The sequence below is a fragment of the Tachysurus fulvidraco genome, chromosome 4 (genome assembly GCF_022655615.1).
Source record: "Tachysurus fulvidraco isolate hzauxx_2018 chromosome 4, HZAU_PFXX_2.0, whole genome shotgun sequence".
NCBI lineage: Eukaryota > Metazoa > Chordata > Actinopteri > Siluriformes > Bagridae > Tachysurus > Tachysurus fulvidraco.
In genome coordinates, this window is record NC_062521.1 from 21,470,320 (window position 1) to 21,494,536 (window position 24,217).

At 37.8% G+C, this 24,217-nt stretch overlaps 2 protein-coding genes across 11 annotated transcripts in view; both read left to right on the forward strand.

The window, feature by feature from the left end:
* Positions 1-952: 952 nt before the first annotated feature.
* Positions 953-12,226, forward strand: pik3ap1 (phosphoinositide-3-kinase adaptor protein 1). Its single transcript, XM_027175062.2, has 17 exons — positions 953-1,174; positions 2,105-2,527; positions 2,687-2,919; positions 3,247-3,388; positions 3,702-3,844; positions 4,066-4,192; positions 4,387-4,583; positions 4,867-5,035; positions 5,258-5,332; positions 5,834-6,097; positions 6,266-6,328; positions 6,441-6,637; positions 6,793-6,859; positions 8,140-8,304; positions 8,773-8,843; positions 9,073-9,164; positions 11,055-12,226. The coding sequence occupies exons 2-17, from the start codon at positions 2,122-2,124 to the stop codon at positions 11,158-11,160; spliced, it is 2,517 nt and encodes an 838-aa protein (XP_027030863.1). The 5' UTR covers positions 953-1,174; positions 2,105-2,121; the 3' UTR covers positions 11,161-12,226.
* Positions 12,227-14,152: 1,926 nt separating this feature from the next.
* LOC113661069 (sorbin and SH3 domain-containing protein 1) overlaps positions 14,153-24,217 on the forward strand; it is a 48,541-nt gene continuing 38,476 nt past the window's right edge. For 2 of the 10 annotated variants that reach the window (XM_047812288.1, XM_047812286.1), the window contains exon 1: positions 14,159-14,301. The gene's annotated coding sequence lies outside the window, so the exon portion shown is untranslated. Of the gene's footprint in view, positions 14,302-24,217 lie in introns of all 10 variants that reach the window. The other 8 variants (XM_047812290.1, XM_047812291.1, XM_047812285.1 and 5 more) reach the window with 7 other exon arrangements.

Below are 24,217 nucleotides of genomic sequence, written 5' to 3' on the forward strand. Positions count from 1 at the left end.
AAACCATGGAGCTCACTTTGTGCACAGGGGCATTGTCATGTTGGAAAAGTAGTATTCATTAGTAGTTATATCAAATGGAAGTATGTTTTGTTCTATTTGGAATGCATTGTTCACAACTAAAATCTGTGAATGGGTGAACTAAACTAAATACAAAAAGTAAATCAACTAACTAAATGTTCCTGACTTTTGTAAAATATTTAATAGACTGCATACCTGCAGCACAGAAATTCAAGTTGGAGGGAGTGTAGCGTGGATCTGTTTTGCTGGAAGCTTCTGAAAGTCACAATGTGTGTCAGATTTTGCAACATATCAATGACCCAAATAAATCATCAACACTGTAGAAATTTGGTATTCAACAACAGCTTATACATACACCTCAGATGGATGGAATGCTGAGTTGCGACTTTAAATTAGGTATTAAGATAGCAAGCATGACATCCCTAAAATATTAACCAAATGAAAGAGTTTTCTGTGGTGGAATGGGGCAAAATACAGGTAGGTGCAGTAAAGCTTAATATGGTTATTTCCCGTAAAAGAGGTCACCTACTTAGAAAATATAAGCAATTGCTTGCTTTTTGTCATCAGCAATTCTGACAGTATGTAAGTGCTAAGTAAATATATGCTAAGTAAATATATGATACCATAAAGTGAATGTTGTTAGTCAAAACCTGCCTGTATTTATGACTTTCTGACTTATGAATTAGAGGAAGATCAGATCACATTTCAGTACCTATTTATTTTAGAAATAGAAACTTTACCCTTACAGGTAAAAATGTGTAATTATTATTATTATTATTATTATTATTATTATTTGTTTATTTATTTTCTTACCATTTGCCTACAGTGGCATTTCATAATTTTTGTGTTTGCTTGTGGGAAGTAGCAGTTGCAGTTCTCCTCCCGTAGGTTAACACAAATCATCATGTCTTTGTTAGATAGACATTTTAGGCAGTTTGTTAAACAGTGTTTTAGGAAGTGACGTCGACAAAGACTAGCAGGAAATGGAGAGTTTCTTTTAATATGTGTAACTCAAGTGCTGCCAACTCTCAGAGTTTGTACCACAGAAAAGTAAAGAGAAAACTTCATTTGCTTGAAAAGCTGGATAAAGGATAAAATTGTTTAATTATACAACTGGATGATTTTATAAGACTTGGATACCACTCAGAGACATAAGGTAAGAAACCTGCATTAAACCTGCAGTGTTGCATCCCATTTTATCAAAACGAAGAAGCTATAGAACTCTTTATTTTATAAAACACAATACATTAATGAGTTTGCTTTGACGAATGTTCTTTCATTATAACAAACAACAACAGTGGTCAAATGGTTTACATCATGCTATTAATAATGACAATAAATATATATATATATCAGTTTGAATGTATGCTCTAATTGTCTGTATGTAAGCACTTGGCTTTTATAATTTCTTTTCATATTGCCTGTACTACTTTAGGATCCCGTTAGGTTGTAATATTCAGACCCCATAGCCCCCATAGCCCACCCTAGTACATTTTTTCTTGACGCACCATTTACTGTTCTAGTAGCTGTCGCATACTTACTTACTTACCTAAAAAAAAAGAACATTAGAAACAGTTCATGGAGTCCCAAAAGTTTCTAAACATATATAACTATGTATATAGGACCACGTCAGTTGTCCATTTCTCAGCTGGTCCACAACACTTCCAGACTATGCATGATAAGTTTTTACATACATTTTGCATAATAACTTTAATTCCCCATATGTATGAAGATATTTGGGACAATCTATAGATACACAGAGTAAGTAACGGACTGTTAGGTGCACTTGTAGGTTGCTAAGTCACTCATTCAGTATTGATTTTGTGCTCTAAAGATAGGAGGTATCAAGGTTACACAAGAACAATGACACGGTTCATGCTTTAGATAAAGGTCTATTTTTTTTAGCCACATTTAGTTTCATTTCAACAATCTAGCTTCTCGGTTGATAGTACAGAATGAGTCGTATTGTAATCTATTTTTTTAGGGTTGGAACGTGTAGGTGTAATCAGTCCAAATGTCTGACGACATAGGACATAAGATATTTATATGAGTTGGCACAGATATCTGTACTCATTTTTTGTGGCAGATCCTGGATGCTCCATCATGTGCTCAGTGTTGATTGTGTACACTAGTGAGGCCCAGGACTGGGCTTCATACCTACAGCTCATTCTAGAGTCATCACATCGTTTCCCCCAGGATTCTATTTCCTTCTATCTTGTGGATGAAGATCATTCAGATCAATATGAAGACTATTCCATTTTCAGCAACAGCCAGTGCATCTTGCTTTTGCTTTCAGTAGCATTTATAGATATTCAAAGTAAACCAGGGACGTGGAACGCCTTGAAGAATTTTCTTCATCCCCCGAGTAAAATTGTCGCATTTTTGTGCGGCGTCTCTGAAAGCGATGGTTTAAGTGACTATTTTGAACACTGGGATATTTGGAGAAAGCTTGACTCAGATGACGACCCGGCATTGTATGTCTCCACAGTTTGTGAAGTTGTTAAGGAAGGTATGTATTTGTTTATTACGAAATAAATCTAGCATTCTTGTGATTTTATGTTTTGCTCCCTCAAGTTGAAGGACATTTTGGCAGCATTTTATTTACCCAAAAATGGAAATTATTAGCATCCAATATCGACTTAATAATGTTAAATCTGTTTCTTAAAAGAACACTTTAATCTTGAGGACAAAGAGTCGAGTGAAAATAGCATTCTATCACCATCACAAAGTATGGATCAGTTTGCTCCAGAGGAACCTCTTCCGCTCCCTTCAGATCTGGTCTACACAACGGAGGATGAGGTGGAGGTTTCAGATGAAACCTTCACTCAAACTATCAGTTTATCTGCATCAGAGGAACAGAAAGCATGCGTTACTGTCCAACCTAACAGAATCCTTTGTGGCGTAAGTATTCATGACGCTTATTCTGTTGAGCCTAATGTGTGAAGGCAATACATTTTATTCATCTTTTATTACTGGTTCTCACAGGGCCGTGAGATCTGTGTGTCTGTGCTACATAGCTGTGACATTGCGTTTACACTTCCTTTGTTTCACAGCAAGCATGAGCACTTTTTTGAGACTGTATATATATATATATATATATATATATATATATATATATATATATATATATATATATATATATATATATATGCGCCTATGCGAAAAAATGCTCTGTGGCCATCATATTTCCTGGCTCAAATAATAGTGATGTCCTCTCTACATTTCTAGACCCCAGTCGATATTTATATCGTTATGACAAACAAGTTGGACAGTCTAGATGGAATTGAAGTGGAGTTTCATTGCGAACATTCAACAAAATGTGTGCCGGGAACTGCAGTAAACGAATATATTGTTACACTTCAGTCACCTGGTGGGTTTCAGATCTGAGCGAAGAACTTCTTGTTTTTAGTTCCTCTACAAACTTTTACTTTTAATATCATTTGCATGTTATTTCTGGCCATCACATACTTATGCTTAAAAAAAAGTAAAAAAAGTTGAAATACATAATAATTAAAGGCAGAGCTTTCTCTATAATATTTGTGTCAGAAATTAGAAATGATTAGAGATATTACTACATCTTGTGTATCTGTAGTGCTGTAATATATATTTTACTGTAGTGCTGTAATATATATTTTACAGCTCATATATTATATTATTTTACTATACAATTCTTCTTCTTACAGATATGCCAAGTGGAGAAGTTACTATGCATATTTATAGTAATGAGGTGATTGTGTGCTCAGCAAACGTGAGATACTACACAGAAATGGAGGAAATTAGCAATTATCTGGAGAAAGTGATGGACCCTGTGCATTTTATGTGTCAGGTAAATCCTTGGTGAACTTGACGTATTCGTTTAGATAACATAAAAAGACTTTACGATCTGTCTCATTTATCTGCAACACCTTTTATCGGTTAAAAATACATACATGCAGTGTTTACACAAATAAATCCTTTTTTCTCATTTTCATATCGTGCAATCATATTCTAATGGACACCATTTTTGGAGTCTCATTACTAAGGTAACTAGTGACGTCTGTTTTTCAGGCATTCAGTATTACATCGAATCCATCAGAGGCATTGGATAACTTGTTTACAGATTCCCTCAAAATGCGCATGCCTCCAAATGGACTAAAAGTATTTGGAAATAATCAGATTGAAGAGATGATTACAAGTGAGCACCATTTTTTTTTTAGTTTAATTTGCATTCATTTTGAATGACTTTCCCATGTACAATATGTGATACCAATGGTATGGTACATGCTGTAGTATTTTGAATTATAGTATGAGACAATGACAATGAGCGTCAGATATTTACAGAAAAACTGAACTGTTACATATTGAAACTTGCTATGTTTGGGCATTCAGATCAGCAGGATGTGGAACTCCCGACATTACTTCACTTCTCAGCAAAGTATGGATTGAAAAAGCTGACAAGCACATTGTTGCAATGTCCTGGTGCCCTTCAGGCCTACAGCTTAGCAAATAAGAATGGGGATTACCCAAACACACTGGCCGAGAGAAGTGGTTTTCCTGATTTGAGACAGTTCATGGATGAGTTTTTTGTAAGTGCATGGTGGCTCAACTTCAAATATTTCTTTCACACTAACAACCTAACACGAGGAGCCTCATGGTGTTTTGTAGAGGCTTATCAAATGGTTGTCTTTATGGCTGATAATGTTCTAAAATATATCTTTTAGTATTATATTAAGGAATATTTGTTTCACTTCTCCATGCTTTGCAAACATAATTATTAAAAATATTCAAATAATTCAATTCCTTATGCCCTATTCAACATGATGCCGATGTCAGTTGTATTAATACTTTTTGTTTCCTGAAACCATCCAGGAGACAGCAGACTTGGTCAAGACTCACATAGAAGAATCCATGGCAAGTCCAGAAGATGAGGACATTTATGAACCAATGGCAAATACATCACAAAATTTCGATGGCAAGTTTTCTCTTCAGGAAGACATATACGAGTCCATGATGCAGCTCAATCCTGATATGCAGCTGTGTAAGTTAATAACAGTTGTCTTCAATGTGTGGCATTAGCTGTTAATAAGAAACAACAAAATACACTGATATTCTCACGCACATTATAATAACAAAAGTAGCTTCTATTACAATAAAATGTTTAAACATCATTTCAGAGAAAGCCTCTGTGACTAAACATTAATGAATAAAATGTGTTATGTATGCAAAATGTGTTATGTATGCATTATTTTTTCCTCTACAGATGAGGACTTAAGTTTGGACGGTTCTTTTAATGAGTCTCAAACAGGAGACGCTGTGTTGAGAAAGTTTTTCGAAGGTGAAAGAACAAACCCATGAACTTACTACCTACTAACTAAGAGAAAACCCTGGTTTGAATTATTTAAAATGTTTAATAACAAAGATAAAATTTTTCTTGCATAGGTTGTTTTTTTTTTTTTTTTGCACTTTAACGTTTGAGTAAAAAGTTAAGATCTTTTTTGTACCATTTTAACTCTTAATATGGTTGAATTGCAATAGGTAGAACAAGATTGATGATATTCTGAATATCTATTTGAATATTCTGCTAGACTTATCTATGAAAAATAGTTTCCCTGATAGTAGATTTATATGTTTTTATATTTTTTATATGTCATATTTAAAATTTGTGTGTATTGTATATTATAATTGTATTTGTGAATGATGTTATATTACAGCCAATATCATGAAATGAAATGATTATGTAAGCTTTAATATATAGAATCTATGTAACTGTTGCCTCTTACAGTATGTAATATTTAAGATCATTTTTAAATAATTAACATTCAATATTTTAATTCAGCAAATTCAACAAAGCGTTCTGAATCAGACGATCTCGTAAATGATACCTTTTCTGGTCGAAGACTGGATGAGGCAGAAGATGAAAACATAGAATACAACTATGATGAGGAAGATGATGAAGACCCATATAAGCTCTGCTATCCAGATGACATTTATGACACCATAGATGACGATGAATCTGCGGTTATGAATCGCCCACCTGCCCCGATACCTCGAACATGCCAGAACTCAGAGCCCGAGGAATGCAAAACCTATATTTCAACAGGTAGCGCCTAAACATGAAAAAACCCACATATTACACTTTGCTGTAAACAACTGTCTGCATCAAAATATGAAACTATTTAATACTGCAGATTGCATTTGATCTGTCATTTTAAATCAGATAAACATCAGACACATTAAATGTTTTTGTGTGCTTTACATGTTTTTGCAGTTTTCTGCTCCAAGAACTCACTGTATTCAGAAAGCAACTTCAAAGAGGATCAGTATCAGCAAGGTATGAGTTGAAAAATTGTATATCACTATCATAAGCAGGCTTTGAAATTTTTTACAAGACAGTTCTAAAGTAGACTAAGTTGTCATTTTCCATGTCCTCCCATTTATACCAGTGAGGCCAGTGCCAGAGCGAATGCTTAGCAGTGGTCATGATCCCTATGCTGGAATGAAGACCCCGGGTCAGAGGCAGCTAATCTCCCTGCAGGAGAGGGTGAAGGTGGGCGCGCTCACTGTGGAGGAGGCAGTGCAGGAGTTTAAAGCATGGCAGTTTGACCAGGAAAAACGATCCCATTCCGTCCGCTTCCAGCAGGTACAGAGGGGAGAATATGAGCCCTGTTCAATACAGACACTATGAGCTACACAATTTAAATCATTTTAAATGTGTGTGTGTGTGTGTGTGTGTGTGTGTGTGTGTGTGTGTGTGTGTGTGTGTGTGTGTGTGTGTGTGTGTGTGTTCGTGTCTAGGAAAACTTAAAAAAATTACGAGACAGCATCATCCGACGTAAAAAAGGAAAAGGTGGAAAAGCGTTAGGTACAGTATGACCTTCATTTCACACCAATCTTAATTCCAAAAAATTTAAAACAAAACTGGTAAACAAATACACTAAGTGAAGTTAAGATGATTATTTTAAAGTTGATTTGGTTGACTATTGTTTATTTGCAATGGGTTTTATTTGACAGCTTCCTTAGGAACCTTTTTTGTATTTACTTTAGATGGAACCTTCTATATGCCTTCTTTATACTTCACTAGATTCCTTGTTCATGAATACACTTTATTATGAGCCTACTTTTTTCTCACATTACTAGGTACCTTTTTCATATCAGATCACTAGGATCCCTTGTATTTGCTTCCTAGGACCCTTCTTTATACCTGCTTTACTAGGACCCTTCTTTATGGCTGCTTTACTAGGACCCTTCTTTATACCTGCTTTACTAGGACCCTTCTTTATGGCTGCTTTACTAGGACCCTTCTTTATACCTGCTTTACTAGGACCCTTCTTTATACCTGCTTTACTAGGACCCTTCTTTATACCTGCTTTACTAGGACCCTTCTTTATACCTGCTTTACTAGGACCCTTCTTTATGGCTGCTTTACTAGGACCCTTCTTTATGGCTGCTTTACTAGGACCCTTCTTTATGGCTGCTTTACTAGGACCTTTCTTTATGGCTGCTTTACTAGGACCCTTCTTTATGGCTGCTTTACTAGGACCCTTCTTTATGGCTGCTTTACTAGGACCCTTCTTTATGGCTGCTTTACTAGGACCTTTCTTTATGGCTGCTTTACTAGGACCCTTCTTTAGGGCTGCTTTATTAGGCCCTTCTTTATACCTACTTTACTAGAACCCTTCTTTATACCTGTTTTACTAGGACCATTCTTTCTACCTGCTTTACTAGGACACTCTTTTATGCCTGCTTTATTAGGACCCTTCTTCAGGCCCGCTTAATTTGAAAGCTTCTTTACTAGGAGTCTTCTCTATGCCCACTTCATGTCCACTTGAACTACTATTAATTCTTTTAAGAGATATGTAATAAAATTGTATTTTGCCTTGACCTAGAAAATTCATTTGGATAAAAATGTCTGCCAGTTTAAAAAAAGTAACATGTAACATCACTGACCTTTAACATTTCATCACTATGCAGATGCTGTTATCCAGAACCACGTGTTCTCATATTATCTTCATGAACTGTTGAAACTTTTACACAATATTCAACTTTATCTTCTGTATTGTCTACTGTTTAAGCTATTTTACACAATTTCTAGCAGTTTTTATCTTCTGTGTCACACTGTGTTTGTTTCCTGCTTTTTATCAGATCTGGATATAACTGCTCCAATGCCGAAGAACCTGCACTGGGGCTCTCAATTGAATGTTGAATGTTCAGTGTATGAACCGTCTCCTCGTAACACCCAACAGCCGACTGTAAACAGACCACCACAGAGAGGAAATTGGCATACAGGAAGTACATCCAGCACATCTAGTGAGTAATCGCATCACATGTTGAATCACTGTTTATTCATATATATGTTTTTCTATTATTGTCATCCATTCTTTCTATTGGTACCACCACTATATGCTGATAAAAGGTACAGTTGCATCCTCTGAAATGTTGTCCTATGCTCATCTTTCTCAGCGAGACCTTTATAAATGCCATCCATCTTCATATAACGATATAGTAAATGCTCTTCTGAATAAATTACACAGAATGGTTTACTATTTTAATAATGTCTGCTCATTCATGGTTCTACAGTGATCTCTTTTAACTGATGGATAAGACAATTAGTGTATCATTCAGAACATATAACAAAAAGCCCAGATTTTTGTTTTGTCCAACATAATTTTTTGAGAACTTCAGCTATATAAGATCAAGATCAACTCTCTTAAACAGCTACAAGAACAATAATGGTGTTTGCATTTCACATGTTCATGGTATCTGTGATTTAAACAGGTAGTGGCAGCAACAGACTGAGCACGTTAAGCACCATCAGCAACAGCAGTGGCGCCGAAGTCGAGATAGAGGTGAACATAGTCTCTTTACGTTTCCTAAATTCTCTTTGATGTCCACATAAAATAAAATGTATAAATGTATTTTTATTTATTTCAGAGGGTTGTATAATAATGATAACACAGGATTTTTAAATTGACCCTCTTCCATGGCATGTGATCTTTGAAGAAAAATTGCAGTATGAAACCTGGTATAATATATAATATTCCTATAAATATAAGATTTTTCTCTTTCTGGATAAAGGAGACTCAGGAGAACGGTCCTCCTCCACCTCGCCCACCTCGCCAGGCAGGTGAAGGTCTGCCCACGCTCCCTCCTCCGAGAATCCCACCTAGGTGGGTACCTTTACACATCTGCACTTCTAGAGCTTTTTTAGAATTGACTCATGTTTAAAAAAAAATTATTCATTTTATTTTCTTAAAATCCCTACCTCCCTAATGACAGATTAAGAATGAGTTGACTCAAAACGGTGAGGGGAAATTCACCAAACTAACGTTTTCTTATGTAAACTAACGAGTTTTTATGTCATTTGCCTCCTTGTGAACCAAATGCAGTCAGGATGTGCCAAAAAAAAAAAGAGAAAAGTACCAACAATTTTGTCAAAGTTTGACTGAACTCTTTAAACATAAAGACAGGTTTTTAAATGACTAGACAGAGACAATTAGAGTGAAGCCGGTGAGTGAATATTATTAAATAAGAACGTTATTTTAAACGTTATAGCTAGTTAGACAGTTTGTTTTTAGTGTAAAGGTTGTATGTGCTACGTGCATGACAGATGTGACACAGGAAGCGCTGCTTAAGAAAAGGTTTAAACTTTCCCCTGTGTGGCAAACCATAATTAGAACCAGATGCTCTTCGAACCACAATCCGATCAATTACACGACACGACGTTTCACAGAATTTTTTCAATGATAAACTAATATGTAATAAGTAACGCATACTTTTCTGTAATCTATAATGAATTATTTTCTACACTTCCTGTAAGCTGTGTGAATGTGCTGTTTTTGTGTGTTTTGTAATAGGAACAGGATGTTGTGGTTTACACTGAGCTTACTGTAGACATACATTACTGTAGAAAATATAATTACATGATATATAAATAATGTATACATATATAATAAAAAATGTACAAATTGAAGTTTACATACTGTAAACACATTTTAAACACATACTATGCTACCACACGAAGCATTGGGTAAAAATGAAACTGAAAAACGTTACTATAGAAATTACAGTAGCTACAGTGAGGGCTTAAAATGCGAATAGCAGTATGAGTGGGAATCTTATGATAACATACAGGAAGTCAGTTCTATATTTAAAATGCATGAAACGAGAAGCTGCCTCCTCATCTTTATTTTAAAGCACCCAGTGAAATATTTTTTATATGCCTTATAATGCAGATATCTATACATACATTTAAAGGTTTAAAAGTAATGAATGTAATACATTATGTAAAGTTATGTTAAATTACAACAGTGGTACTAAAGATACTAAAGAACGATTTAAAAACACTTCTTAAATATTCTAGCAAAGCCATAATAGAAATGTATTATGATTGTTTATGCCTTAGAAGCTAACAGCTAATGAGCTAATGATCATAGCCTGAGAACCACTGGCCCTTTACCACTTTACCCACCATGTTTTTTTTTTCAGTGGGTTCAGTGGGTTCATCTAGGACATTAGTCATAACGTGTTGATGTGTAAAGCGTGCTGATCTTGTGCAAAACATTTTTTTTAACTGTACATTTTTCTTGCTTCCCAATGAGAAACAGCTTAGTTTAAATTTTTATTGACTTATTTTTAGTTATATTTATCCCATGAGGTAAGCTACAATCCATGCATACTGACAAAATAAGGATTAAGGTTTTCGCTCAACGTTTAGTATTTTTTATTAGTCATGCAGAAATGTACACGTACACGAAATATCTAAACCAACCTTTTATTCTCTTGCGTGTTTTCATATAGGCAGTGATGGTGATCGTCTAAACTGACACCTAGTTATAGCTTTGTGTAAAGCTCTATCTAAACCGCTCAGTTGTATAAATAAGATAAATGTAAGCGGATAAAGATGTCTGCCAAATACTATACATGTTAATGTAGTGTCTCAGTGGTAAAGGCTTTGGACAGAAGGTTCAACTAGCATGAGCTCTGCATTATTGTGAGTTGTTTGGGATAAAATTTGTCTGCTTAATACTTAAACCTAAATGAACCATTTTTATTTACAGGATCCCAGAGAACATGCTAAATGAGCGTTATGTATCAACTCCAGCTCGTCACACGCCTCCTCACAGACCCATTCCTCCACCACCCGTAGGACGACGGCCACGGTGATCACTTCTTCACACTGTTGTGTCACTTCTATGAACTCAAACGTGTGAAAGACTTCAAAAATGAAGAAGGCTAAAGCCTGCCATCTGGTGACAATGTGTTTTAAAGTACAGCTGGAGGACTTCTGCAGTGAAAGACTTGGCTTTGTGTCGCACGGAAAGGCCTTGGTGTTTCTTTTGTATTTTGTTATTGTTCTTCAAAAGCACAAATTATGACTAAATGTATCAGAGCAATTTAAAATAACAGCACTTTCCTAATTGATCTTAAGTTGTTAAAATGATCACTGGTTCTGCTTTGATTAAATTATATTTCATATGCAGCTTTAGAAAACTAGGACCTTCGGGTTATTTATTCAGGTTGTTTTATAAGCAGTATGCAATGTTTTAATCCAGTCAAATCGACACATTTATAAAGTCACAAACTCAATTAACCTTTCATTTCTAACCAGAAATGTTTCTGTCTGTATGACTTTAAAACTAAGCTTAAACTGAAACTGATGATTGTAACAGATCGAAGCTGATTTATGGATAACAACATTGTTTAAATGAACTGAATATAATTTTATTCACATATTATTATGTTTCATACTTAAATCTTTTCTTTTCTGAAAGAAAAATATAAAGAAAGCTGTAGGAAGCAGAAACAGTATATGAAGGTCACATTATTTTCTAATATATTAAATATGTTAACAATTATTTTAATGGTTTATTCTGAATACTTTTTTAGAAATCTCTTGGTGTAAGGATTTACAATCTGGCTGCCTTTTCCAAGTTGTTACAGCTTGGTCATTGTTGGAACTTCAAGCAGGACAATGATCTAGAACAAGTTCATATTGACACAAGTAAGATGCACTGCCTTCATTTATGGCCTTTTTGGTCATCTGACCAAAAGCCTAGTGAAAATCTGTGGGGTGGATTGAAGACATCCACAAAAGAGTACACTGGAAGATCTGGATAGATTGGTTTTTGAGAACTTTTGACTTAGATGTTTTGCTCTTTATTTTACAATCTCATCAAGCATGATGAGATGGTGGTATGTTGGCAAAAGAATTAAAGCACTTAATGTTGAATGTTGGAGTGTCAATAACACACATTTTTTTGTTTAAAGATTTTAAGGTGTGGAAAAAATATTCAAAAGAATGGTAAACTATTTTAAATATTGTAAAATATATAAGAAACAATGAATGGAGAAAAGCTGAAATTCAGTGAGGAGTTTGGTAACAGCAGCATTGTCCGGTCTTATCCAAAAAGTGCCAGTGTGGGTGTAGTTTTGCATCCAAACCAAGCAGAAGCCACAACTGATTCCACCTGTTTAATGGCTTTCTTGGCTTTTAGTGGACTCTGGTGTGGCTTCTGCTTGGTTTGAATGAACCGGCCCTTTCCGGATAAGGTTTGACACCGCTGGGTGACCGTGTACGTAACTCAGCAACAATGTTCTCGTCAGTTACATGATGTATACCCCAGCATCGCATACTTTTTTTCTGCACACCCAAAATGATGTACTTTTCCCTAACATTATTCTTCAAAAAAAGAGAACAAAATTTAGTGCATAGTATAAGAAGAAGAATTTGGGATGCAGCAATAATCAGTTTCACAGGCTCAAAGGTAATTGGACACCTGACCGATAAGCAGTTTCATGGATAGTTGTGGCCTGCTAAAGGAGATAAATGGTCTGCCAATTCTGGAAGAAGATTCTTTGAACTGATGAAACTAATGAACGTAATATTAAATTGTACCCGACTGATAAGAAAAGTAGTATGGAGGAGGAGAGGAAGGGCTCATGATCCCAAGCATACCACATCATCAGTCAAACATGGTGGAACAGTGTTATGGCATGGGCATGAATGGCTGCGAATGGAACTGGATCACTGGTGTTTGTTGGTGATGTAACTGCTGATAGAATTAGCAATACAATCTGAAGTCTATGGAACTGTATTTTATCTCAGATGCTGCAAAACTGATAGGATGGCACTTCCCAGTACATAAGGTTAATGACCCAAAACATACTGGTAAAAGCAACCCAAGAGCTTCTTCAGGCAAAGATATTGAATGTTCTGAAATGGCAGAGTCAGTCACATTACCTCAACCCAGTTGAGCATGATTTTCCCTTACTGAACACAAAACTGAAGGCAGGAAGACTTGCACACAAGCACCAATTCCAGGGGACTGCAGTGAAGTCCTGGCAAAGCACCTCAGGAGAGGAAACTCAGCATTTAGTTAGGTCAGTAGGTTACAGGCTGCAGTCAGTCATTGACTGTAAAGGACTCTTGCATCCCAATAGTCGAAATAATGAATATGTTTAGAATTTTATCCAGTTTTTTGGGGGTCCTCTGACAATTGAAAGTCTCTGTGAAAATGGCTGTAATTCATAAACAATTAATGCAATATTTTTGTCCTTGAATTAAACATTTACATTTCCAGCATTTGGCAGATGCCTTTTATCCAAAGTGACTTAAATTACCTAATTTTTTTGTGCAACTGAGGGTTAAGGGCCTTGCTCAGGGACCCAACAACAGTGACCTGGGATTGAACGCACAACCTTCCGATTGGTATCCTGACGCCTTAACACACTAGGCTACCACACAAACTAAAGAAAAACATCTGCACATTACATCCTAAAGTGCAATTCAGTGAAACAGACATTTACCAGAGCTCAGGATAAAAACCACGAAGTTTGGAGCTGTTGGAAAATTTTATAGGTTTTTAACCTAAACCAAACTTGATTTAACCTAAACCAAACTTGATTTTGCCTCAACAGATGGATGATAGACCTACATGATAACATTTTTACTGACTAAAGTTAATTAACAGCCCTTCCTAAGGTGATGTGGGTGTGTTAGATCAGAAAAAACACTGGACATGGGTTACTCCAATAAACAAGGTTGTGAACCTGTTCTTTAGAACAACATTGCATGCTAGAATCTCTAACTGTTTCAGTGGTGGTTCAGCATTGGGTTTGTTTGCTGCAGGTGGATCCACGTGTCTGATTTTGCGCTAGTCTCCGCCCCCTCTTGGCCCCGCCCACCCAGCCGGGTACAGAGAGTTTTATGCTAATGAGCCCGGGCCAAAGCTGCTGCTGCTGAGCGCGAGGACCCAGTAGAAACTGCGTCGTCACCACGGAAACCTGGACTGCTTCCGCGTGAAGGTAAGCGCACGCTGAGTGCACGCGACGTCTGAGCGTTATGGGAGAAAATAAAGGTTTGCTGTGGTTCGGTCCTGAATGACTCCTTACTGCCTAAAGAAGTAGACTGTAGTAATGATGGTGTCTGTAGGGAATGACGCGCACTGTTTAGAGCAGGATTGAGTGTCCGCTGCGGTCAATGTTGCGGCTCTGGCAAAGTGAGTTAGTTTAGTGCACACAGCGCAGTAAACACTATGATTCAAGAAGAACCGAAATAATCGACTCTTTTAATTGTGTTGACATGTGAAGTAAAAGTGGTGCAAAAGCTCGAGAACTATCATCAGGACCGTGAGGGGGTGCGTCTCTCTCTCTCTCTCTCTCTCTCTCTCTCTCTCTCTCTCTCTCTCTCTCTCTCTCTCTCTCTCTCTCTCTCTGTGCGTCTCTCTCTCTCTCTCTCTCTCTCTCTCTCTCTCTCTCTCTCTCTCTCTCTCTCTCTCTGTGCGTCTCTCTCTCTCTCTCTCTCTCTCTCTCTCTCTGTGCGTCTCTCTCTCTCTCTCTCTCTCTCTCTCTGTGCGTCTCTCTCTCTCTCTCTCTCTCTCTCTCTCTCTCTCTCTCTCTCTCTCTCTGTGCGTCTCTCTCTCTCTCTCTCTCTCTCTCTGTGCGTCTCTCTCTCTCTCTCTCTCTCTCTCTCTCTTCTCTTCTCTCTCTCTCTCTCTGTGCGTCTCTCTCTCTCTCTCGGTCTCTCTCTCTCTCTCTCTCTCTCCTCTCTGTGCGTTCTACTCTCTTCTCTCTCTCTCTCTCTTCTCCCTCTCTCTCTCTCTCTCTCTCTCTGTGCGTCTCTCTCTCCTCTCTGTGCGTCTCTCTCTCTCTCTGTGCGTCCTCTCTCTCTCTCTCTCTCTCTCTGCCTCTCCCTGCTTTCTCTCTCTCTCTCTCTCTCTCTGTGCGTCTCTCTCTCTCTCTCTCTCTCTCTCTCTCTCTCTCTCTCTCTCTCTCTCTCTCTCTCTCTCTCTGTGTCTCTCTCTCTCTCTCTCTCTCTCTCTCTCTCTCTCTGTGCGTCTCTCTCTCTCTCTCTCTGTGCGTCTCTCTCTCTCTGTGCGTCTCTCTCTCTCTCTCTCTCTCTGTGAGTCTCTCTCTCTCTCTCTCTCTCTCTCTCTCTGTGCGTCTCTCTCTCTCTCTCTCTCTCTCTCTCTCTCTCTCTCTCTCTCTCTCTCTCTCTCTCTCTCTCTCTCTCTCTCTGTGCGTCTCTCTCTCTCTCTCTCTCTGTGCGTCTCTCTCTGTGTCTCTCTCTGTTTATCTCTCTCTCTGTCTCTCTCTCTCTGTGTCTCTCTGTGTGTGTCTCTCTGTGTGTCACTCTCTCTCTGTCTCTCTCTCTGTGTCTCTCTGTTTATCTCTCTCTGTGTCTCTCTGTGTGTCACTCTCTCTCTCTGTCTCTCTCTCTCTGTGTCTCTCTGTTTATCTCTCTCTGTCTCTCTCTGTGTCTCTCTCTGTGTTTGTGTGTCTCTCTCTCTCTGTGCGTCTCTCTCTGTGAGTCACTGTCTCTCTCTCTCTCTCTCTCTCTCTCTCTCTCTCTCTCTCTCTCTGTGACTCTCTCTCTCACTCTGTGCCTCTCTGTGTCTCTCTCTCTCTCTCTCTCTCTCTCTCTCTCTCTCTCTCTCATTCTCTCTCTCTGTGTCTCTCTCTCTGTGTGTCTCATTCTCTCTCTCTCTCTCTCTCTCTCTCTCTCTCTCTCTCTCTCTCTCTCTGTGTCTCTCTCTCTGTGTGTTTGTGTGTCTCTCTCTCTCTCTCTCTCTCTCTCTCTCTCTCTCTCTCTCTCTCTCTCTCTCTCTCTCTCTCTCTCTCTTTCCTGTGTGTGTGTGTCCCTGTTCCTCAGAAATAGGAAGGCGTTAAAGTCGTTGTCCAAACCCTGCACATCTCGTGCATCTTAATAGTGATCGATTACAAGGTTTTTTTTTGGTTCATTACAAGCTTAGTTTCTTCTGACACAGGGAAGCTTTTGCTTGTGTGGCCAAGTGCACATTCTGTGTAAGCAAAAAAAAAGTGTGCACTTGTGCAAAAAGCCTAAACTTGATGTTGATCCAGACATTAAATATTTGGATATTAAATGTTTTTTCTAGCAGCTGAGATGCCGTATTGGCCTGCAGATAATGCGGCATTGGATTATGAGAGCATCCAGCATGCGTTTATAAAGCCAACTCGAGCTGATTTATCTATTCGGTTTAATATTTTTAAAGACTCCTCATGAAAGGCGTGAAGCGTGAGAAAGTTAGACTAAGCTAAAATATAAATGAACTTGGCCATGGAGGCGTTCACACGTGCTTACCTTAATCAATGTGGCCTCATCACCCACTCTTTTAAATAAGTAATGTGTTGACTGGATTACTCTTGTTCATTTGGGATCCCACTTCCCAGCACCTAGTAGAATATTCATTCATTCATTTATCTTAGATAAGCACTTGGTCAGTGTTGCAATGGATCCAGGGCCTACCCTCAAACACTTGGAGTGAAGCAGGAATATATCCTGGGTGGGATGCCAGTCCATTACAGTGCACATTGCACACACACATTTGCTTCTTTGTACAGATTAACATTGCCAGTCCACCTACTGGCATGTAGAACACATGTAGAACACATGAAACTCGCGTATAAACTCACCTGAGTAACCTTAAGTGGGGACCCTGGAGATGTGAGTCAAGGTGCACCATCAAGCCACTGCCATCTAACAGATCACTAAATATCACTTTCTGATCAGGGATGCCATTAGGAGGGGAATTCAAATTTTTATTTATTTATTTTTTCAGGGAAATTTATCTGAGGTAAAACACTGCGTTCGCACCATTAAAATTTTTGTTTGGAAAATCAGTTAATGTGATGTAAGTCTTATTACAACATAAAGCACTGTATACATACAAGCCATGTAAGATCATGAATAAGGGGAAGGATGGTTGTTGGTTTTTACCCATTTGCAGAGAATAGTGTTTTCTTGATGGAAATGAAAGTATAAAATGTTTGTTCGTATCACACAGCTCTAGAAAGCAATTTATGAAAGATGCTGTGAAACGAAAGGTAAAAAAGAAAGTGAGGTCAGAGGTGAAAGTCAATCTGCTTGCTCTGAAGTTGAGCACCACTTCAGCTTGATTGCCTTTGAAGGCTTTGCTTCTGCATATTAAACATGTAAACTGAGCAGCGCTTCAACCAGTATGCCTTGTAAGGCCACATCTTAAAACAGTTTTTTTTTTTTGGGTGTCTTGCATCCTTCCTGAAAGATATTTTGAGGATTTTCTTCAGGGTATTTGATTATTTTAAATAAAATGTCACATTCTGGACATAATCCATATGAACTCAAATTCCCAGCAGTGGTCCAGTCAGTCAGAGAAAGAAGAGATGCAGGATCTTTTCCGTTTAGCTGTAAATGAGGCATCAGAAAACGTTGGCTACGGAAATTATTCTACTGACCTGCAGCATGACTGTACTTGAAAGGCAATAACTCAAGAATATACTGGAAAAATACAATAAACGTAATGCTGAAAAAGTAGAAAATAATGAGTTTAAGCCATTATATCGTTGTATATGGGTAAAATATTTTTAGCAAAACATTTCATGAATTATGTCTAGACTTTTAAAGATTATATACAGAATATTAATTTATATACTGCGGCTTAACATAATTGTTTTTCCGTTTCGCTCGTTCTTGTGGTATAATATCAATCATGAACATTTGTAATTTAAAAGAATTACTTATATCATGCTCAAACTTTAATTTGAATTAAAAGTGTGACCTATACTGGGGGTGGCGAAGTGTCACAGTGGGTAGTGTTGCCACTTTAGAGATCCAGGGTTGCTGGATCAATCCTGAGCTCAGGTTTCTGTCTGTGTGGAGTTGGCATGTCTGACATGCCTGAGTTTGGCATGTTCCCCCTGTGTTTCATCTGACTACTCCGTTTCCCAAAAATCACAGGTGGGTTACTTTAAATGAACTAATAATAAAGTGTAATTAAATAAACGTATAAATGTGTGTGCATGCTATCCTGTGATGAACAAGCTCAAGCACTCTTTACAAACATGGTGAGCAGAAAAGCATTTCAGAATGCACAAACCTTGAGGAGGATGAACTACAGGAGTAGAAGACCATGCAATGATGTTTTTTTCCCCAATCTTCATTTGTCTAGATTTGTTGAGCCTGTGCCCTTTGTAGCCAAAGATTACTTTATAACTGTAGCCATAGATTATTTTAACTGCATGATTCTAATAACATTGTGCTGCTTCTGTGTGTTTGGCTGATTAAATTATTATATGAATGAGCAGATATACATGTTCAAGTGGTTGAATTGCTTTGTGATAATAGAATGGTCTGTTCCAATAATTATCTTTATGCTAGTCAGAAAGCACTTGTATAGGCTGTTGGTCTCGTTCTTAAATTTTTTTCACAGTATACAGAACCTATTTTTTAGACAAAAACATCCAGATGTTTTATCCAAGATCCAGAGAAGTTTTCCTAGAATACAGTATGTGTAGGTATATTTGTTTATAGACCTCATTAAAGAGCTATATGCTAAATGCTAAACTAAATTTGGGTGAAATTCCAATGCTAGACTATCTGGATTTCAGCGTCCCGAGTCTAATGAATAATTTGTGTTGCCTGGTAAATTATTTATAACTGTTGTGTAGAGTCATGTTACTTGTGTGCGGTGCTGTGAGCAAGCAGGTAGACGTCTCCAGAAACACAGACACAGTGACTTGTCTTCAGCAAATCTTCAACAATTTTCGGGCCCTTGGCAATGCTGTTGATTTGTGTTACCGATTTGTGCCGATGTGTTTGGGCAAAAGAGATGATGAGAGCTTTTTTAATAATGCAAGACTGGCAGTGTATTAAATCTGTCACTATCACAGATGATTTTATATTTTTGAGCTAACATGTTAATATTGTATGTCTTTACTTTATGCCTAAACATGACCGGTTGCTACTATAAATAATAATGGAGCATACACAATGATGGGGTAGTAATGGCTCAAGGGGATAAAGATGGGTTGTTGATCGGGGTTCAAGCCCCAGCACTACCAAGCTGCCACCGTCGGGCCCTTGAGCAAGGCCCTTAACCTTCACTGCCCAAGGGGCACTGTTTCCCACCAGCTTTCCAAAAGTGCATGTGTTGATAAATGCCAATTTATGTACATTCCCAAGTTTTGCATTTAGACACCCACAAACAACTGTCACAGATCCGAACATGTCCGTTGCCACAGACAACAGATAACTTCCCTCGTTAACATTTTTTTGTCCATGTTAAATGGCTAATCAATCTTATGGATTTGTCGTCGATTATTTTCTCTCAAGTAATTAATATGAAATACAATTATAGTTTGACTAAATTTATATTGAAATCATCATGTGCAATTAAATTAATGAGCTATTTAAACTTGATAGCATAATCCATATATAAGATTCCTAAAACAAATTCTAATTATATTAAATATATTATTTGAAGATCCTAGGATACAATTTTTTTCTGATGCTAACTGGATTTTTATGAATATCAGATTTCACCTCTGGTGAATTATTTACAAATGATTATCCAGTTTGATAAATGAGGCCTATTGTTGTTGTAGCCAATATATATAATTGAGAAGGGCCTGTTAATGGCATGTATATTTCACTAGACACACATCAGCATCAAAATGATTGAAGACTCTTTTGCCAGATGTTTCAACCATGAACACCTGACTCGCTTTGTCCAGATTGTGTTACACCAGATTGCCTAGCAACCCTCCGTCTCCCCTCTCACCTTGCTTCACCCCATTGCCTGGAAAATGTGTGTTAGTGGTACTCAGAATGTTTGCGTGTGGATTTTAAGGTTTATGTGTACACAACATTGTACTAAGAAATTAAGATAAACGAGGCAATGAACTACAATTTACAGTTCTATTTATGTTTCACCGACAGATTTCTCTTTTCACCTCCTGCTTAGCAAGCAGCTTGTTGAGCATCTTGCATAAAGAGGTTGAGAATGGTTTAGCTGAGGAGACCTGATCTTAAAGATGCAAATCACTTAGACAATGTACAAGCCATGAATGTGAAGCAGTGTGGTCACTAAAAGACTACGTATGGTATACAACACATTATTAATGACCGAGAGGCATTAAGCAGGTTTATAACGGTGGCCCTACAGTGGCCCTGCTGACTCACAAGCATGTGTGCACCTATCTGACACATTTGTGTTATCATTTTTAAAAAGTGCCCAGCATTACACAACAGTGAACTCTGGAATCTTCCGTCATGGTGTTATGCAGGCCTCCGTTATGGAAACACTTGAAATGGCTGGATTATCAGTGAGCTGTTTTTAGGTGTGGTAGAACTGTCCGCATTCCCTGAGCAAATTATCAGGCTTCAGTCACATAACCGGCGGCACTAAAACAGTTGTCACAGTCTGCGTTCCAGAAATAAATAGACATTTTACCCGTGAGCATGTGAGCATTGATATAGCAAATAAACATCATGACTGAATGACTTCATGAATGGTCTCTGATTATAATCAGGAAGGGTTTTGCAAGGAGGTGAGTAATGTAGTAAGCTAAAAGAGCTTTTTACACTTAATTTGCAGCCAGTTAAGGTCAATTAGTCTCGTTTACAAGACAGCTAATATTTCTAGTACCGAGTCTGAACATTTGTGTAAACAATTATCACCACAGTGCAGCAGTCATCAGTCTGAGTGTAAAAATATTTATGGACTGTGACATAAACTCCGTGTGAATACCCTTTAGGGCACATAACGCAAAACCCAGAAGATATAATCAGATAAATCAGATATAAAATTATATATAACATTATAAAAGTAAACAGTTTTTAACCAGAGAAAGAACAAGGTAGTATTTTTGTACCACAGAGACAGAAGTATGCTATGTGGCAAATATTTTTGAGTGAATTCATTTGTTTATTGTTTAAATATTGGTCAAATTATAAAGCATTACCTGTTGAGTAATTATTTTAAGAAACAGATTTCTTGGTACAGATTATTTTAGGAATGTATTCAATATTTAAATTTGTACAATAATATCCAGGCTATTTTCTTGAGACACAGAGCTTTTTTTTATTACTGAACTTTCCAGACAGAACACATTAGGTCCAAATTGACATTGTTTATAGGCCTCCTAGGATTTGAGTTATTGAGGTTTATGTGATAAAACACATTCATTTTCAGTGACCAGTCCAGAGACTAATAACTATAAAAAAAATCAATAAAAATCGATGGGTTGTTATTTCTAACCCTTTCTACAAAATAAAGTATGTGTTACAGGCCCCTTGGCATTGCTTCATGGGCTCCTGGGAGTCCCTGGGCTGCACCGTGAGATAAAACTAATCTTGTGGAGGATTTAGATTAAGTGGTTTATTAAAATGCATTTTGGTTAACTTTTATAAAGCGTGGTGAGATTCATAGAGGGTCTCTAAATAACTTTTATCTTTATCTAGAGAGTACTGATCAATTTTATCCACTCTGTTTCAGTGCTGATTCTCGTCACTATCCCTGACTCCTTTTTCTTTTCTATTCCTTCATCTCATTTGTTCTTTCAGGTACATGGCTAGGTTTAGCAGGAAAGATTCCGAACGTTTTAAACACTCTTGATGTACATTCTTTTACTCTTCTATATACATTTATTCAAAAATTACAGCCACATTTTGATACGGTCATAAAATGGCCGATTAGTGGATGACTTTCTGGATTTACATTTAGACATATAGCTTCTGTGATATGCAGTACAGATAATATGGCTTTTTTTTAACTTTTGTTTTGAGGCTTTCTGTTAAAGCTATCCGTGTCTGCCAGGTGGAACGGTGACGGCAAGAACGTGACGTAAAACACATCCGGTTCGGTTTGGTGTAAAACCAGCAGCCTTGCAATTATGTAACCTACTGTATAAATGCCATATCTTTTACAGTAGTCTCGGGTGAACTGTAAAAGGAAAGTCCGGAACACAGTGACTCATTAATGAGAAATAGAATTCAGAGGTTTGTTACTGTGTGTTATTAGGCTTGGTGTGCTTATGGCCCAGATTGGCTTGCTGGGATGACCACATAACGGAACACACAAGGCTGTTTATCAGGCCAGAAATGTGACAAATCTGCGCATGCTCAACATCCTCTCTCCTCTGAGAGCACTTGTTGTCCTCAGCAGTGCCTGCCTGAGCTGATCTGACCCATGCCAGGAACCTTTGACTCATTTCTATAATGCTGTTCACTTTCCAGTCCATCCACACACAATGAACTATACGACTCTGACATAAAATAGCACTGAAGACTTATAGTACAAGAGCCAGACTTTCTGTTCTGCAATTGTGCTCCTTTTACTCCATGTGCTGTTATTGCTGGTTGGTTGCTTTATCTCCTCGGTTCAGCAGTAATCTAAATGGTCACTGAAAGTTCAGCAGTGGTCAGACATCTGACTAATGATGCTAAAAGACTGCTTTAATGGAGGCCTCTTTGAGCTGGTGAAAATGTCATGAGTTGTAAATCATATGATGTCTTTGATTTTATAGGATGTAGAGTAGTAAACAGATGTGCTAGTGAAACCTAGCAGGTTCTGTATGAAACATCCCAGCTGTTTGGTATCGTTCCTTTCCCTGACAGTGATTACACTGTTCTAAAATAAGACATCCGCAGATCCAGTCCTGCTGAGTAAAAGACACGGGTCGCATACATTTCCTTTTACGCCACATTGTTTAAACGTGCAGCTCGGAGAGAATGGAAGATCTGCAGAGGGGAGAGTGTTGTCAGTCCAGGCTTTGAGCCAACGTGTCTGTTGAAGATGTTTACCATACTGAGGGGGTCTTCTCAATTAAAGCGGGCCGGCTGTCGCTCTGCAGCTCTCTTTTTCAGCCATGTTTGGAGCTGATGACTGTGATCCTCACCATGCCTATTCTATCTCTGCCCCCTTTTGCCATTAGTTAGAGAAGGCAGAAGTCAAACTCTGTTACGTAACACGTTTTCAGCTCTTTCTCTAAGCACAGCAGACCCCTTGTTCAGCTCTTTTGTGTACCCTGTCTACAGTTTTACAATGATGTCATACTCACAGACTCCAGGGAGATATAATAAATTTCAGCCTGTTCGTTTTTCTTTTTCTGCATGTGTGTACAGTGGAAGAGAAAGCAGACAAAGGTGTATATCATATGTCATAGTTTTGTTGTAGAATATTCTGGATGAACATGTATTCATTTTTTATTTATTTTGATCGATGTTGGCATAAATGTCAGCCAACCAAATGCTCAAATGTCAGCTGGGCTGCTGTTTACATTAACTCTGCAGCAGCCTTTAATGTGATTTTTAATCATCAAATTTACTTTGCAATTTAATCGCCTGGTAATTGCAATTGATTACCTAATTGTCTTTTTTCCCTCAAAATCATTACTTGTTATTTAAAAATCCTGTACTTGTCTTATGGCGTCATTGGTTTTCTATCTGTGACGTTCTCCTCACGCGCATGTGTTTTATACGTATGCTTATTTGGAATGCAGGAGCCTTTCTGGGAAATGAAATCTGACTAATCGCCCTTAATGAGCATGTGGCAAATATGACGGACTCTCCCTGAGTGCCCATGATACCTAACCAAATTGTTCTCAAGCTTGTGTTGGCCTAGAAAAAACTATTAACCCCCCAACCTCAATCATTGGCCCTCATTTCTATTCTCCAAATAACTTTTAAGATGGAAAGCTGTCTGCCTGATGAATGTTTAAATGCAGTATGGTGTATGTATGAGATGTTATCTCGCTATTATCACAGTACGGTCACAGACCTCACACAGATACTTGGTATGTTGGACAGGGTGAGGGGTTTGATGAAAAGCAGGATGTTTTAATTTGGCTGATACATGTCAAGTAGGTGCCACATTCCCAGGTGGTTAATGGTGACAGGTCTGTTTTACCAGGCAAAAATCTGCTTGGCCAAGTTTGAGGTTTG

Coding starts and splice junctions, on each gene's coding strand:
- pik3ap1 (XM_027175062.2), top strand. CDS start 2,122: ATGTGCTCAGTGTTGATTGTGTACACTAGTGAGGCCCAGGACTGGGCT. Junction 4,584..4,866: donor AGTTCATGGATGAGTTTTTT/GTAAGTGCATGG, acceptor GAAACCATCCAG/GAGACAGCAGACTTGGTCAA. Junction 6,860..8,139: donor AAAAGGTGGAAAAGCGTTAG/GTACAGTATGAC, acceptor GCTTTTTATCAG/ATCTGGATATAACTGCTCCA.